The 18,031-nt window shown below is 43.8% G+C and overlaps 1 protein-coding gene across 1 annotated transcript; it reads right to left on the bottom strand.

The window, feature by feature from the left end:
* Nucleotides 1-3,172: 3,172 nt before the first annotated feature.
* RBX1 (ring-box 1) lies at nucleotides 3,173-17,688 on the bottom strand. Its single transcript, XM_036072613.2, has 5 exons — nucleotides 17,530-17,688; nucleotides 15,556-15,634; nucleotides 10,275-10,345; nucleotides 7,246-7,331; nucleotides 3,173-3,818 (listed from the first exon to the last, which is right to left on the bottom strand). The coding sequence occupies exons 1-5, from the start codon at nucleotides 17,605-17,607 to the stop codon at nucleotides 3,806-3,808; spliced, it is 327 nt and encodes a 108-aa protein (XP_035928506.1). The 5' UTR covers nucleotides 17,608-17,688; the 3' UTR covers nucleotides 3,173-3,805.
* Nucleotides 17,689-18,031: the final 343 nt, after the last annotated feature.

Raw genomic sequence — 18,031 nt, 5'->3', positions numbered from 1 at the left:
CGGGCCTGCTGCCCACGGCCGCAGTGGGTGGCAGGGTGAGTGTGTCCGGGGGAGGTTAGGTAACCTCCCTGGTTCCAGCTGCGAGGAGCCAGGATTAGGCATGTTCAAAGTCTGATGGGAAACGAACTCGGCTTCCTTCAAAGTGGGGAATTTGTCAATCAGTGGAAGGGGCATCAGACAAAATTAAAGACTCACCTCAGGTTGCAGCCAAGAGACTAATGACAGTGTGACCAGTCAGAGGGAACGGCAGTTATTTTCGAGAAAAATGCAGAGGCCTGGGCTCCATCCGTGGCAGCGGGAATGGAGGAGAGGGTACAGATTTTAGTGAGAGCACAATGGTAGAGTGAAGAGCATTTCATGATTACATGCAGGGGCGAAGGAGCGGAGAGTATCTAAAATGCCTTTTGAATGCCTGTGGCTTCAGGAATTGGATGAGTGGCCATGCTATTAACCAGGCTAGGTCATCCAGGAGGAGGGGGACGTTTGGGAAAACGATAGGTCAGTCATGGTTGACATCCTGAGCTTGCAGCGTCTACAAGACACACAGCTGGGGATAGACAACGGACACATTTGGATACCATTATCTTAAAGACGGCTAACTATGCAGTAGTGTGCTGGTAACAACAGGCTCTCCAGGGAAAGGGAGCTCTGATTTGCAGCATTTCCCAATTTCTGTGGTGTGAAATACACCCACTTTGGCCAATTTCAAACTACCAAAGTGAGGTTACTGAAAGTGGATTTGGGGACGCTTGGGTGGCTCAGTCGATTAAGCATCTGCCTTCGGCTCAGGTCATGATCCCAGAGTCCTGGGATCCCTGCTCGGCGGGGAGTCTGCTTCTCCCTCTCCCTCTGCCGTTCCCCTCTGCTTGTGCTCTCTCTCTCTGACAAGTAAATAAATAACATCGTAAAAAAAATAAATAAATAAACAGAAGGGGATTTGGGAAGAGATGTGCACAATCAGCTCCCAGACGCGACTGGGACTAGGGGTGAGGATGCCGTCCCCCAGACAGAGCGGAACCCTGGGGATAGAATCTTCAGGGTGGACTGAAGAAGAGGAGCCCCTACAAGGCACCAGAGTTGACAGAAGGAAAACCAAGAGAGAATGGGCACTTCAAGATCAAGCCCAGAACCGAGCCCTGTCAAGCTCTCCAGAATGAACTTCCATATTCATTCCTTTTCTCAGCAGTCTCCTACTAGTCCTGTGAGCTCTTTGAGGGAAGAGATTTTGTCTGACTCAGCTGTGTCCTCTAGGTTAGCGTACAGCCGGCACTCAGAAAATAATTTCACTAATATCTCAGGGAAGATTCATGTCCACCAGTTTCATGAGGCACCACAAGAATAACTGGATATATATGTTACAAGATGTTTTTGCTCAATGTTGGAAAAAACTCCCTAGCATGTCTCCAAGTAGACCCATCTTGTGTTGTCTGTCCCACATCCCTCCCGTTCTTCTGGGAACTGTTACCCTCCATGCCAACGGAGTTCTCAGGCAGTCACTATGTTCCACAGGAATCTACCGACTAGTCCCGCTATGGGCACCTGACGCAGCTGGGATTTGGGGAATCAGAACTTGGTCCCTCTTGCGTAGCACCTGTGGGAGAAGAGGTGGCAGCATCGTTTTTCTGCCTTATGAGGCTAGTGAGAGTAGCGGGGAATCCCAGCAGCGTTTCCCTGGTTCCATTCATTCTTCCGTCCAAATGTAACCCTATAGGGCCCTTTCTCCGACTACATTACATGGCCCCATACCCGCCAATAAAAGTCCCTTACCTCAGCAGAAGCTGGATTTCTGTACTCTGCAAGCGATAGTACTAGTACTCAAGCAGAACTCACCAAATACTTAGTCATCTATGTGAAAAGTTGTGTGTTCGCTACCCTAAGTATTCACGCAGTCTGAATGACCACTTGAAATGGGTTTAAAAGAGGCTATTGTCAAGGGCGGTAGCCCTAAATTAACAGCAACAGCAGCAGCTACCTCCCTCGATATGAGTGCTTGCTGTATGCCTGGCTGTTAGCGGAGGAAAAAAATCTTTTTAAAAAGATTTATTTATTTATTTATTTTAGAGAGCATGAGCGTCAGGAGGGGCAGAGGGAGAGGATCTCAAGCAGACTCTGCGCTGAGTGTAGAGCCCGGGGTTCGATCTCATGACTCTGAGATCATTACCTGAGTGAAATCAAGAGTTGGACACCTAACAGACTGAGTCACCCAGGTGCCCCAGGAAGGTGGGTTTGATCCAGGTTTATTAAGACTTCAGTTCTTTTTTTTTTTTTTAAGATTTTATTTGAGAGAGAGAGACAGCAAGAGAGGGAACACAAGCAGGGGTAGTGGGAGAGGGAGAAGCAGGCTTCCCGCGGAGCAGAGAGCCCGATGCGGGGCTCGATCCCAGGACCCTGGGATCATGACCTGAGCCAAAGGCAGACGCTTAATGACTGAGCCACGCAGGCGTCCCAAGACTTCGAAGTTCTTAATCACTAAGGTAGAGATTCTTAAATTTTCTACTCTCAGGATCCCTTTATGATCTTAAAAACTAAAGACCTCGAAGAATTTTTGTCTTTGTGGGTGAACATCTACAGATACATCTATATATATATATACACACACACATCTATATATATATATAATGGAAATCAAAACCAAGAAATTTAAAAGACTTGAAAAAAACCCATCATGTTAACACAAATATTTTTATTAAAAGCCACTATTTTTCAAAACAAAAAAATCAGAGAGTGGCACTGTTTTACATTTTTGCAAATCTCTTTTGTATCTAATAGAAGACAGCTGGATCCTCCCGCCTGCTTCTTCATTCAGTGCGTTGTTTTGACTGGAGGATATAAGGAAAAGCTGGCCTCATGCCGCCATGTAGTGGAACAGGAACTTCATGAACCTCCTGAAAGGGTTCCAGGAGCCCCCAGGAGTCCTCAGACCATACTTTGAGAACCAATACAGTAAACTAGACTGTTTCTCAGTTAAAGACTACATCACCACTGAGTTAGTTTTAGAACTGGCAATTCCTTCCATGACCAAGACTTTTTTTTTTTTTAAAGTAATCTCTATACCCAACATGAGGCTTGAACTCGTGACCCCAAGATCAAGAGTCGCATGCTCTACCGACCGAGCCAGCCAGGCACCCCCATGGCCAAGACATTTTAAACAAACTGCAAAAGATGGTGGTGGTAGAGGCAACTTGAATTCTTTTTAATTCCATTTTAAGTGACATCAATTTTCAACTTGAGTCCATAAATTCTTCTTTTGCCAGACAAAATTACATATTAGATTTTTTCACGTTTATTTTTCTAAACTAAGAAGAGAAAGCAACAGGTCATACATGGTCAAGGTTAACATTCGTACAGTGGTTTTACAGTTTACAAAGCTTCTTTCTGTGCACATATGATGCCATTTAGTTCTTAGGAGCCATTCTATAGGGGAAAGGGCGGAGCAGAGAGTCGACTTGCCCAAGACTGCCATCGATGATCAGGCTGTGGACCAGGATTCCTTGTGACCAAGCGATGTGCTCACAGGACAATTCTGCTCTAATGAAGAAACATCTCACTTTTGAAAGGAAGCCTTCTAACCTAGGAAGAGGGGACCCTTTATTTATGTTCACTTTTTCACATACACAAGAGACAGCATCTGTTCTAGAATCCAACTGGATTTTATTTGACACAGAATACAATATGGCTGCAGGAATAGCAAACTGAAAAGACAAAGCAGAAAAGACACAGTTCTATCTAATTTATAATTAAGTAACAGGGGGCAAGTCATTAAATGAATAACAGAACAGTTGAGCTCCATGGAAGAATTCTCTTTCTAGTGCCCATACCTGAAAGACAAAGTAAATTATTTTATTAATTCCTTAGTAATTTCCTCCTGAGACTACAAAACCTGCTAAAACATAGGAGCAGATGTAATGAAAACTTTTAAAAGATGTGAGTACAAGTGTACTCCAAGATTGGGCTGACACTAGTCTCTGCCCCTTTTATTTTATCCTGCGTTAACATTTTACCTACTACCCTCTTCTTAGTGACAGTCTCTCCATGGGCCTCAACTATACCTACCTGATCCTCCTTCCAGTTACCAGACAGATGTGGGCAGTATTAGGGAGGCGAAGGGGAAAAGTCAGAACGAGTGGCTGTGACAGGGAGCTGCTCTGGTGGCGCCAGTCAGTGGCTCAGACACCCTTTGAGCACTCGGCCTCCCCTTCCGACTGCGGCTTATTTTCACTTCAAATCTGCTACTCAGGTAAATATGGGGAATAGTCACTGAACCGCCTTCAATTTCAAAATCTATCACCAGGTCCAATTTCCGCCCTGATTACATTCAGCACTACAGAAAGAGAACTGTAGAGAAATGAGGTATGGATTTCAGGTGATTTCTGATTTCCCCAAAAGCCAAAATTTGGCTCTAACAAGATTATATAAAAACAAACAAGGCTGGGAAATTTCTTCCACATATAAATGGACTGCTTGAACAAAAATCCTTCATTATTATCTTACTCAATCTTTTGTCCGGTTCTTTATGGACAGTTAGCCTCTGATTAAAATACTTATAACAGGGCGCCTGGGTGGCTCAGTCGTTAAGCGTCTGCCTTCGGCTCAGGTCATGGTCCCAGGGTCCTGGGATCGAGCCCCACATCGGGCTCCCTGCTCAGCAGGAAGCCTGCTTCTCCCTCTCCCGCTCCCCCTGCTTGTGTTCCCTCTCTCCTGTCTCTCTCTCTCTCTCTGTCAAATAAATAAATAAAATCTTAAAAAAAATAAAAATAAATAAAATACTTATAACAGTCTAACATATAATAACCAGGGCACTCGAACTCTGGGTCATGGCTTCGATCACCCTGAAGGACTACTAGATGTTTTAAGCACTTCTCGTATGAAATCTATGTGAATGTTGTCTAGAAAAAAGTGGTTGTGCCAAATTCCACACAGGGTAGAGCTCCAGTGTTTGTTAGTGGACTGGAGGGAAACCCAGAAGTTGTCCATCACATTAAAGGATGCCATCATTTGCTCCTTAGGAATCTGTGTTCACAAAGCACTGCTGAGCACGGCCCTGTGACAAGGCTGCTGGCTGGACACAGCGGTGGTGTCAAAGCCCGACACAAGAAGTCTTCAAAGCCCCCACTGCCGAGGCTCAGTCCAGGGAATATTTAATGGGCAAAAGGGGAAAGTCTGGGTCCAAAACAGAACTTGGAGCCTGCTCCATGGCAGAGCCAATTACTTGAGAGCCAATTACCAATCTCTTGAGAATGTAGAAAAGTGCTTTTGCCCTGATATGTGTGACTTCATGGTTCTACTCAGAACTCGAGCTCCCGAGGATGGGGAAGGACTGTCTCACACGTTTTCGTATCTTACACATTAGGTAGCATACACGTTGCTGAACGAAGGATAATGGTATGAGCTGAACACCGAGTATTTGGCAGGTTTCTTAAAAAATGAACGTGCAGGGGCGCCTGGGTGGCTCAGTCGTTAAGCGTCTGCCTTCAGCTCAGGTCATGGTCCCAGGGTCCTGGGATCGAGCCCCGCATTGGGCTCCCTGCTCCGCGGGAAGCCTGCTTCTCCCTCTCCCACTCCCCCTGCTTGTGTTCCCTCTTTCGCTGTGTCTCTCTGTCAAATAAATAAATAAAATCTTTAAAAAAAAAAAAAAAAAAAAGAAGGTACATTCGATAAGACTTCCAAAAATTCGTTACCAAAATAAATAATGAAGTGTAAAAGCAAAATAACTGTACCAATAAGGGATTTCTAAACATTTAACAAGCTCAAGAACCCCATTTTTTGTTTTTTAAACTTAATTATATCCTATTAATCAAAACTCATATTTATTTCTTTAATTTATTTATTTTTAAGATTTTGTTTATTTGACAGAGACACAGCGAGAGAGGGAACACAAGCAGGGGGAGGGGGAGAGGGAGAAGCAGGCTTCCCGATGGGCAGGGAGCCCGATGCGGGGGCTCGATGCCAGGACCCTGGGATCATGACCTGAGCCGAAGGCAGATGCTTAACGACTGAGGCGCCCCAAAACTCATATTTAAATAAAAATCCCCCTTCTCATAAAAAATTTGATAAAGCGAATGATCAATAATTCAACAGCAACAAAAAAGGGCATTTCACATAAAGAGAGGCATAAAAACATATGAAAAGTAGCCAATCTCACTCAAAATTCAAAAAATGCAACTGAACACTAGTTTTCAACTATCAGAGTAGCTAAGATGGAAAAGTTTGATAATAGAGCCTCAGCAGGAAATGGAGAAAGGGGCATTCTGCTGCATTGTTTAGAGGGAGTGTAAATTACAACATATTCTTGGGAAAGGAAAATCTGACTTTATCAAAAATAAAAATGTACACATTCTTTACTCAGAAATTCCTCTTTTAGGAATTACTGCTACAAATATACCTGCACATATTCACAAAGATTCATGTGTAAGGATGGTCAACCCTACACACTATTTTCAAGTGAAAAATTTGAAATCTAAATGTCTATCAATAGGGACTGATTAAATAAATTATGGTACATCAACATAAAAAATACTTTGCACCCATCAGAAAGAAGGTAGTCTGATATATACGGATATGGAAAAACTCCAAAATGTATGAAATGAAAAAGCAAAGTGAATTACTATGTAGGATGCTCATATTTATGTTAAAATTATATACGTATATCCACCCACATACATGAATGCACATGTACGGAGATAGGAGGTACTAGGAAGCTGATGGTCACCTTCGGGAGTAAGATTAGGAGACTAAGGTGGGAAATTAATTTTTTTGGTATGCCCTCTTGACTATCTGAATTTTAAAAAATTTACCATGTCATGTTTTGTTTGTGTAATACTAATAATTTAATTGAGATAGCCATAAATACCATATCAGAGTTAATCAGCATGAGATAAACCAATGAAGCAGGATAGGTGGATATGATTCTAGCCCAAAGCAAAGACACCTGACATTGGTTAGCCCAGGGAGCCTTATTATGGAGGTGATTCTGGAAATATTTAATAGTTTGCAGATTCTCGTATTTTCTACTTTCACAGACCCTGGGAGTTGGGAAACTCCAGGCTGCAAACTTAATGTCGGCCACACCTTTGTGCCTTTTCCTCATAGACGAGTCCTTGTTGAACCAAAAGTTCGTTTATAAAACAAGATATGTTCCCTGTCTCCATCTTCTCAGACTATGCACCCTCCAGCCTGAGGTGACTCAAGGATGGCACAGACCACAGAACCCAGTCTTACAACATCAAAACAGCCAGAGACACCTACTTTTGGAATTCCCACTCTCTGTTGTCCAACGGACACACCTGCCGTGTTTTGAGCCAGCGAGAGATGCAGTGGAAGTGAAAAGCATGCTGGAAGAGAAGACACATTTTATTAAAAATCATTCTGTGCAGGCTCAGCCATCTACTGATAGTATGTCTCAAGGGCAGCGGCCTGGTGACACACGGGGGGCCAGCAAACAACGGGAGACAACAAACAATGAGAGGCAAAAGGTCAACAACCGCTTACACCTTGGTAGGTATAGGACATTCCCACTGGAACATCTGTTAGAAATGTCGTAACCACTACAAAAAGAAATTATTTGGCAAGGGCGCTCTCTCCCCTTCTCTAAAGGGAAGATGGAATGTGGCTTCCTGGTCCTCTTCAGCCTGTAAGGGGAGGCTTCTACTTTCCTTGGACACATGCCAGGAGGCCCTTGATCACAGGCAGATTTCAAACTTCCCCATTCTTTGTCCCCAACTGCCCCTCCCCCACCTTGGAGAATGGGAACCCCAGAAGCAGCGACGTCTCCTGCCGCTGCCGCCCACCCAGAGCCAAGATGGGCACATCCCCAATCTCTCCACACCCAGCTCAGCTCTGTTCAAAAGACCTTCTTTCCAGATTTGTTCAAAGATGTACTGATATTAAAACAGCTCAGTACTTGGTAAGCCTTTAAGGGGTGAGGCACTTTCTCTTAAAAAAAGAATGAGATAAAAAAAATTAGGGTAAAAGGAAGCCTTATGATGGACAAACTGCACACAAGCAGCTGAAAGATCATCAAACGACTTATTTCATGATCAAGGCCAGAAATAAAATGGCCAGAGTACCAAGAAAGCTGGTTACTGACAGGGAACTAGGAGGTGACTTTCAGATTTGGGCAAAAGGAAAATCTGTGTGAGTTTTTTGGTGTGAGTGAGTGACAGGCAGATGTTGCTCATAATACCTCACTGGAGCAGAGTATTAAGACAGCAGCACAAGTGCTCCCCCTCATCTCATCTGTGATGAGCTGGCTCAGGTGGGGACAGGGGAGAAATGCTGACACCCCAACAGAATGAAAGCTTCTGCAAGCTTGATTTAGTAACAGCCTCGAAATCTGGTCAGCAGGCCCCACCACAACATGCGTGGACCTTCGAGAAGAGTCACTCAGTGGACTGCCATCATGGCCATTGTCTTTTAATAAAGACAAAAGCAGAATTTGGTAATTAAGAGTGGAATCCACAGCTAGTACACTATGGGCACTCAACAGGACAAATACTCTCCCAGGGCGAGAGCTTTAGGAGATCCCTTTCGTGCAACTCGTTGACTCTCATACAACTCACTATGAAAAAGAGAAAAAAACAAAACTTCTAGAAAGCAGAAAGCTGAGGCATTTTTTTCCTCAATCACCAGGTAGTAGGGACAGGTTCACCTAGGGGTATTCAAGAGGCCTTTCTCCACCGGCCCCCCACTCCCTGCCCCCATGAGGCACCTTGCAGCAGTCCAGGGTCCTTATATACCTCAACTACCTCGGAAGATGGAGGGAATGAGGGGCTGCAAATAAGGCTACAGAGCAGGTGACAGCATCACTGAACCACTCTGGTCCCAACTTTCTTCCTGTTAATAACCTACGGTCTGTTGATGGGTACATTTAGCAGTCTCAAAGTACACTGCCTAGTGCTTTCCAGTTCACAGAAGATGCTAACATGTATTACCTAACTGGAGCCTCAGCAACCCTGGCAAGCAATCATGACAGGTAGTATTACTTTCATTCTGCAGACAGGAAACTGAAACTCAGACAAATCAAGTGACTCGCCTAATTCATGGAGCCGGTGAGAAGACCCAGAACTAGAAGCCAGCACTGGTCCAAAGGTCTCTGACACACCATGCCAGTTCTTCTCTGTGGCCGGCTCCCCGAGCTAGTCTCGCCTTAGCCAAATTTAAGGGAAGTTCACTTCCTTTTCCTTCCACCAAAAAATAACATGGCCCTTAGTGTATGCCTGAAATGTCAGGCAGAGCAAAGAGCCCAATATGTTTTATTTCTTTATCCCCATAAACAACAAATCCAATTGGGCCAATACTGGCTACTGTGGAACTGCTCAAAGGGCCTTGGCAGAATGAAGAAGGTGCAGCACAGGCTCGGGTAGGGCAGAGCCCCAGCCCGCTCGGCCGAAGTACTGATAGTCACTATCTGCTCAGTAACCAGCCCCCTCCCCCAAAGGTGACACTTATGTCTCCTATGTGGCAGGATAAAATCATTTCATCCTGATTATAGGATGAGGGAACCCAGGCTTGGGGATGTCAAATACCTTATTTGAAGTCACTTAGCAAGTAAGTCAAAGACAGGGAATGGTGGTCTGACTCCAGAGCCCCTTAGGCCTGTGCCATGCTGGGAGCTGGGGATCCTTTTTCCCCCTTGGCACAGAAGGACAGGACAATTTTAGCTCATGCGAGTGGGACTATATGGCTATTCAGATGACTTTTTAACACATGCTAGAAATAACATATTTGATGTTGTTATCCTTCACAGCTGTCACACCGTGGAAGGCTGTACATTCAGTCCAATGATGCTGGACAAAACATTTCTGGCATGAGCCACGTTAAAAAAAAAAAAAATCCTAACCTAGTACATTTGCCACACTTTAAAACACACACACACGGGCCCTTGAACACACGATTTATTCGCCAAACTTAGTTCCACAGGCATATAGCCCTAAAAAAAGATGTTAAGAAGGTAAAGATATGCACCAACGGGAGAATATTCCAAAGACTGCCACAGGCTCTGCAGGCAATTCCCAAAGATGAATCCCCAAAGTGTTGCTAACAAAAGTGGGTCCACTTTATGATTAAGACAAAATGGTGCCCCTGCAATAACTAATAATTTTTAACCTATAACAGGTGAATACTACAAAGATTTAAAATCTTTTTTACTATTTGTATACCTTTTGGGAGAAAGGTGGGCTAGGCATTTTTTTTCCTAGTTATTTTCAAGACTGGCAAAGCAGGAAAAGTGGTAATATGTTTACAAGCCATGCTGATAGGGAAAGATGTTTCCTTACGTTACAGACTCCCCATGCAACAGTGCACTCTTCAGAAGTAGCAGACGCCTGGTTAGCTTGACATTCTATGCCTGTGGGAACAAGAGCAACAAGATCACTGGACCTCCTGAGCAACCACCTTTCAATCTATAGCAGCCCTACCTGCACAGTAACACAAGGACAGGATTTGGGCAGAGGCAGGGGTGAGGGTGGTGCAAACCTGAACAAAATCAAGCGGTTCATTAGTCATAATTGTTTTTTAATGAGTGTAAGAAGGGGTGAAGCATAGAAGGCAGACATGTGACTTAACAGTTTGCTTTGCAACGATTTCCTATCCTTGTTCACAGAGTGATGAAGGAAAAGACACTTTTTAGTTCTGAACATAACCTGACCTGTCCAAATGAAAGTGATTTCTCCTAGTTTGGTCAGTTTAGTAAATTCCTAAAGCTACCTTGTAACTCTTACTGTGCTGAGAACTGGCATCTTCTCCCCCTGTTCTTGGCAAATGCTGCCTCTTAGGCCCTTACAACAGGATGGCCTAGTTGGGTAACAAGCTCCAGTCTCTAAAGGGGTCAGGCAGACACATAGGAACCGGGACAGAAGCAAAATAAAAGAGGGGGAAGAGGCCTGTGGCAAACCGTAGCATATGCTGTGTGAAAGCACCCAAACTCCAATGTCTTTAAAACACTGTCAAACAAAGCAAATCTGTTAGGCCAATGGGTTAGAGATTTGGGGCCCAGCACTTGTTGATGTCTACTACCCCTGAGGTGATTCTGTCTGGTGAACAGAGCACATTATGGCAAATATATCCAAATATCAATTTCACAGAGGGGAGGAGAGAGGAATTTAAATAGAATACAAATCTGACTGAGATCAAGAACTGACGAGTAAAGCTCTACTGGGGATAAATATTCAAGGAACAAGAATTAATAATGTCTAATTTGCTTTCTCTGAAGGTGGTAACTAAATGGAGTCTCCCATTTGAAGAATAAAAAGTTTCAGGAAAGACTAATAGGAGACAATTACCTCAAACTTCCATAGGTGAGAAACAGTAAAACTGTAAGCAAATAGTGCTGAGACGTGAATGGGTCTATTTGGTCTTGGGGGAAATTATATGCCATAAGGCATTTTTTCCATTCTTCAAAAATATGAAAGGCAAGGGGTCTGAAATCACAGAACTTCCTTTTGCTACCAGATTCACACTACAAAGAGAAGGGTTTTCCTTCTGATAGGAGTGGACAGTCTAGGGTCTATGCAGTATATTCAAGGATTTACTGGGGCTGTGACTGCACTACCATATTCAAAAGTAGAGAAAATAAAATCTGATGTCCTTCAAGTTGGATCCTCTCAGGTGAGTGCAGTGTATTATGAAATTAGCTAAATAAGAGGCATAATTATTACTAAAATAAATAACAACTATTTCAAGGTACATTATCATGTTTAAATTTTTCTAGGTCAAAGTATTTTTAAGGGACTCTGTCTTTCTATGCCAAGTGCAAAGTAGGCTCTCGGTACCTGAATAAGCAAACAAAACCACTTCTACAAACAGAGACAACGGGGGCCAAATATATATGCATTCTTTACCTGGTAATTCCTAACAAAGAACAGAAATATATGAGGGATAGGATTGCAATCTAGAATGCTACATAAGAAAGGATGTGGCAAGGAAAATTACTAAATACGAGTGTAAAATGTTTTCAAACAGAAAATGTTCTTGAGCTGTTGGTGCAGAGTGAGTACAGGAGTTGAGTGGTTCATTTAAACAGGGAAAGTAACTGTCCACTGTCAACCTACAGCAGCCAAAACAAGCAGCACATAACGGGTTCCTGTCATACCCCTGCAAAGGCAGAAGCTTAGTGCATGTGATACATAAAGCTTGGAGACTTTTAAACTTCAATACAAGAGCATTACCACCAAAGGACTGCTAAGGAAGCAATGGTTTCATCTTGGAAGCAGACAGATTTCACACTTTCAAAACAGGGATAGCCCTGTGGTTTAGGAGGAGGCTAACTTCTCACCGGCAAAGGCTGGGTCTACACCCTTCTGGATGCCCTCTTCCATCTGGAACAAGATTACCTGAGGTAATGGAGAAAACCTAGGAGATTGTGTTTTTCAGCAACTCTTTAGAACAAAGAAACGGGGCAATATACAATAAATACAAAGCTAGAATAGGGCATGTAGTGTCAATTTTGACTCAAAAGAGGAAGTCTTCAGACCAAGAAAGCTTTATAGAAGAGTCCAACTTGGGCACAGCCATAATCACTCTTAGTTATTTAGGGCTATGTATATAATTATTCATTTAATGCCAGGCCAGAATTTATTAGAAAATGGCCATTGCTAAATCAAGATTCTAATTTTCAGCTTTAAAAAAGGTCTTTTTACAAGAATCATAATCCATTTATTTATTTATTTTCAAAAAGATTTTATTTATTTATTTGACAGAGAGAGAGCAAAAGTAGGCAGAGCGGCAGGCAGAGGGAGTGGGAGAGGGAGAAGCAGACTCCCTCTGAGCAGGGAGCCCGATGTGGGGCTCGATCCCAGGACTCTGGGATCACGACCTGAGTCGAAGGCAGACGCTTAACCGACTGAGCCACCCAGGTGCCTGAATCCATTTATTTTTTTAAAGGAAGGCAAGCCCAGTTGTGGCAACCAGACTTCTCTTTAGTGTCTGTGATAAACAAAAGGGTATGTTTCTTAAGGGTAAAAACTTGATCTCAGTCACTGTTTTATCCTGGTGCCTAGCAAAATGTCCAGGATGTGCGTATTCATTGAATGAATAAAAGACAAGACTTGAGAACAGACTCTTAATTATAGAGAACAATCTGATGGTTACCAGAGGGGAGGACGGTGAGGGGACGGGTTAAGTAGGTGATGGGGATTAAGGAATGCACTTGTCATGATGAGCACCGGGTGATGTATGGAAGTGTTAGTCACCATACTATACACCTGAAACTAATATAACGCTGTCGGTTAACTAACTGGAATTAAAATAAAACCTTAAGAAATAAAAAAAAAACAACTTCTCAATTAAAATTTTAAAAAGACATGACTTGAAAATACTTCATAATTTTTTGTTATAAGAGTTCCATATTCTGGGGTGCCTGGCTGGGTCAGTCAGTAGAGCATAGGGCTCTTGATCTCAGGGTTTTGAGTTCAAGCCCCATGTTGGGGCCTACTTAAAAAAAGAAAAAAAAGGGGTGCCTGCTTCTCCCTCTCCCGCTCCCCCTGCTTGTGTTCCCTCTCTCACTATATCTCTCTGTCAAATAAATAAATAAAATCTTAAAAAAAAAAAAAAAGAGTTCAATATTCTACTACTTCATCTAACATTTAAAATATATCATAGAGTAGGTAGGTGTCTAACTGAAGACCTACATTGATCCCTTAAGTGTTCAACTCTAAGACAGAGTATTAATGGCCTTTGTCTGTTGTGGTCCTCCCAAGAAGTACATTCTCTTGCATCCAGAGAGACACAAAATGACTTAAACATAGAAGTGAGGAAGTGGGGGACAGGGTTATTTGGAATCATTAACTATTTACAGAAGAGAGACCCAAGAAAATAAAATTTGTTTTGGGCACGACTCCTTATGAAAATGCACAGCAACAAAATTGGCAAGCATGTAATCAAAGACCCCACCCGAACACATTTAAAACTGTGCATATGTTTTTCTGTGATGGGTTCCTTCTATCTGTATTAAACATCATGGTAGCTGCTGTCTGCTTTGACTGTTGTGTGAAAGGTAAACAGGGTCAAAACTCAAAGAAACCAAGGGCAACAAACTACCAACACATGGTATTTGATTGGTGCTTTCCAAGTTGCAATGATCACAGACTATTCCTCTATTTTGTATTTTTATTATTCATTGAGCAAGTACTTAGTGAGAACCTATTATGTACTGGACACTATGCTAGATGCTGGGAATAGAGCAGTAAATAACATAGACATGACAGAGAACCAACTAAATTAAATACTACAAAGGAAACTATAGGAGGTCTTGGGAATATTTAACAGAACTGTCACAGCCTGTGTGTATCTAAGTATGGTCAGGGAACACATCTCTGAGCTAGATCAAGGTAAGATCTAAAGACCAACTATGGCTTAACTCTGCATTGCCTAAAAAAGTCACCACTAGCCTCATATGGCTATTGGGCACTTGAAATGTGCCCAGTCTGAATTGAGATGTGCTGTAAGTGTAAAATACACTCCAAAGACTTAGTACCAAAAATAGAATGTAGAATATTTCACTTTAAAATATTATTTACATGTTGAAATGAAATTTTTTTGGATATAGTAGGATAAATAAAATGCAAATCATCTGTATCTTTTTATTTTAATGTGGGTACCAGAAAATTTTAAATTACGTATGTACTTCCATTTGTGGCTCATATTTAGATCGGACAGTACTGGGTTAGGTAAAGGTAGTGGAGAGAAGAGGGAGAATATTCCACACCGAGGGAAGAGGATATGTAATGGCTCTAAAAAAGAGCACGGACACTTCAAGAATGGAAAGAAAGCCAAAGAAACTACCAGAGTGAGTGGGAGAGTGGTGCAAGATGAAGCTGGAGAGGCAGGTGAGTGATTTTCAAACTAAGTGCCTGTAAATTCAACTCTAGAAAGCTGAAATTTCTTTACCTCATACCTGATCTCCGTAACAAACCATTTTAGTACCTGGATGAAAAAGTAACCTCAACTGTTCCTGGTGTGATCAATATACTTGCCCTGATTACTATAAGGATCCTGAGTCCATCAACAGCTATGATCAAATTCACCATGTGCTGGCTACTATACATGATGGAAGATGTAGGAGATTTAAATGAATTTTCTTTACGGCAATTAGTTGTCTATTTAGATGTTGGCAGTGATGTCCTCTTAACTTTGGGGCTAACATTGCAATTCCTTACTTATTTGGCTTCTTTCTTTATAAATCTTGCCAAGCAAAAACTAGCTTTGGTAGAATATTTTAGCTCAAAGTTTATTTTTTTCCTTTCACTATTTTTGCCTTTGAGTCTGGGTATGAGATGGGAAATACAGAGGAATAATCAACAGTGCCTCTGTGTCCACAACTCATTCTAAATGTGTGCTTGCCATCTTTAGATTGAGTATATTTATTCTGAGAGATGAGTGTGCCTCCAGGATATCATTAAATCTACTCTATTTCAAATATACCAACGGACTAGAGGCAGAAGACACCAAGTGTTCTGACTATGCTTTATATCTCCTTGGGAAGAAGAAATTTGGTCACATCAGGATAGCCACAATCTCTGTAACTTCTCAACTTCCTCCCATTCTCCTCCAGTTACTTACAAAGATCCATAATGTGGTTCCTGCAGATGGCACAGTTATCAACCACAATATCCCAGGCCCAGAGGGCTACTGCATTCCACTGCAAAGAGAAAAAGGGGGAACAATGCACTCTCCTTGTAACACAGGCACACACACACTCTAGGATTTCATGCTGCACCTGCAGTTATCACCTCTTTGGCCACAAGAGTTTGGGGATATTACATTACTCTTATTTATTTTATCAGAGGGCCACAGCAGGCTACATGTGTGCTCACCCGTTCTTCAAACAGTTGAGTATACGAACACAGATTAATCTTTATTTTTTCCTACAGCTTACAATAATTTAGTCAACCATATCAATGTAAGAAAATCAGGAATAATTTTTAAGTGCCTGTTTTAGGTTTAATAAGCACAAACTTGAATTTCTGTACAGATTCCCCTGAAGAACTCAATTTCTGCACAGATAAATATCTGCTCTTCAAGGCAGCTTTGAAAGAATGAGTGGGGAGGTGAAAGCTAGGAACAGAATGAACTAAGATGATGATTGGATCATAAAATGGGTAATCGTGGGATAAGCTGGATAACTAATTACCCAGTGTCAGTACACAGAGCAAGGTCACCACTTAAATCTTACAAGATTATTTCACAACAAACTCTAGAATTCACTAGAATTTTGGTTAGTTATTATTATCAAATAAACTGATGTTCTCAACTTTTACATGCCCAGACTCATATTTAGTTAAGATAATTCCAATTAAGAGTTCATCTGAAAGCGGCATTTAAGTAATTCAATCTTCTGGCTTCTGCAATTACAAATATTCCCAAACTCCCTTTTCATCCACTAATTTGGTGCCACTTCCAAAACCTTCATCTCTTTCAAACCCAATTCTCAGTGTCTAGTTCAACTTCTTCAGCACTTTTCACCCGACAGCTTCAACTTGAAGGAAAAAAACCCCTATTTCTATTCTTCAATATGGCTGCTGGCTGTTACTGAGCACGCAGTGCCCACAATGAAACACCAAAAAAGCACTAGGAGGGGGAATATTGTCAGTGTTTAGCCAGATGTTCCAAGAGTAACATTTTCCCCATCCCAGAGTCTTCATTTTGAACAGATTTATTTGATATTATGTGGGAATCGGCACTTTTCTCCCAAACTGTTGGCAAACCACTGTACGGCATTTCATGCAAAAAGACACGTTCCACATTTTTGCTTTCCCACTTTCACCAGGTCGTTCGCCACTAGTAGTCAACCCTTCCTAAATGACACAAGGTTTGGGCTCGCGTTTTCTTTTTAACAAATTCCACCATGGTGTTTTTTTTTTTTTTTTTTTTGGACAGAGGGAATCGATTCTGGATATGACCACAGGACTGTGGCGTCTGTGTGACAAACCAACAGACCTCTCAGAAGAGTCAAGAGTTGTTACACTGGAGACACTTCAACTCGGCGGGGACGAGGACTAAGAGGGCTAAGGGAGGCCTTGATTAGGCGAGGACCGGGCTGGGGTCCCTCAATCAGAAGGACCCCGGGCTTCGGGAAGAGGCGGGGCAAGGAGATCACCAGCGGGGCTCCTCAGAGGCCTCCAATGCGGTAGGAACTCAGGTCCCGGCTTTCGCCGCACTGCCCCCATCCTCCACCCACCGCATCGCTCCGACTCCCCCTTCCATCCACCCCACCCACTCCTCCCCACCCCTCCACCACTCCAGTGACAGCTCAGGCGCTTGGCTCTCTCAGCCAAGTCGCAACCCCGCGTATCGCAATAAGCGCCTCCGTGATTGGCCCCTCAGACTCCTAGCGAAACCAATACTGCCATTGGCAGTGGGCCCCAGTCACGCCGATCAACTCTAAGACCCGCCCCCCAGCTTCCTTTCCTGGTACCCGGTCCCAGGAACGCCCTGAAATGAAGCCCTTTCCTCCGCGCCTCGGTCATCCTCGGGCCTGCCAGCCAGATCCGCGCCTCTCTACCTTCCCTGAGGAAGGCGCTGGCGAGACCCAACCTTTTTCACTTCAAAGCGCTTCTTGCCCGCGCCGCTGTTGGTGCCGCTCGGGGTATCCACATCCATCGCTGCCGCCATTTTGGAAACACAAGGTCTGTCGTCCGGCCACTGCGCCTGCGCACCAGCGCACGCCTCGCTCCCCTCCCGCCCCGGCACCTCCTCCCGTACCCCGCCCCTTGCTGGCGCGGGAAGGGCAGGTGGGGGCGGAGCGCGTGGCCACGCCTCTTAAAGGCGCTGGTACAGGTCCCTCCCCCCCCCCTTCCGGCCCTCGCGTCGGCTGGGGAAGAGGCGGTGGCCGGGGCGGGGCCGGGCGGGGCCGAGCCGACGTGATCGAGCCGGGTGGAAATGCTCGAAAGACTCCCCCTCGCCCGCTCCCGCGGGAAGCCCCCGTCCACACTCCTTCAGCTGGGGCGGCGGCTGCTTCCTCCGCCTCGGCCGCGACCTGCCGCCCCGGCCCCGCCCCGCCTCCCCCCGCCGCCGCCGCCGCCGCACAGCTCCAGTG

This window comes from Halichoerus grypus, chromosome 6, assembly GCF_964656455.1.
Source record: "Halichoerus grypus chromosome 6, mHalGry1.hap1.1, whole genome shotgun sequence".
In the NCBI taxonomy this organism is placed as follows: Eukaryota; Metazoa; Chordata; class Mammalia; order Carnivora; family Phocidae; genus Halichoerus; species Halichoerus grypus.
This window is presented reverse-complemented; position numbering and strand designations above follow the sequence as displayed.

Coding starts and splice junctions, on each gene's coding strand:
- RBX1 (XM_036072613.2), bottom strand. CDS start 17,607: ATGGCGGCAGCGATGGATGTGGATACCCCGAGCGGCACCAACAGCGGC. Junction 15,635..17,529: donor AGCGCTTTGAAGTGAAAAAG/GTTGGGTCTCGC, acceptor TTCTCTTTGCAG/TGGAATGCAGTAGCCCTCTG. Junction 7,332..10,274: donor TTGCATGGGGAGTCTGTAAC/GTAAGGAAACAT, acceptor CTTCTCTTCCAG/CATGCTTTTCACTTCCACTG.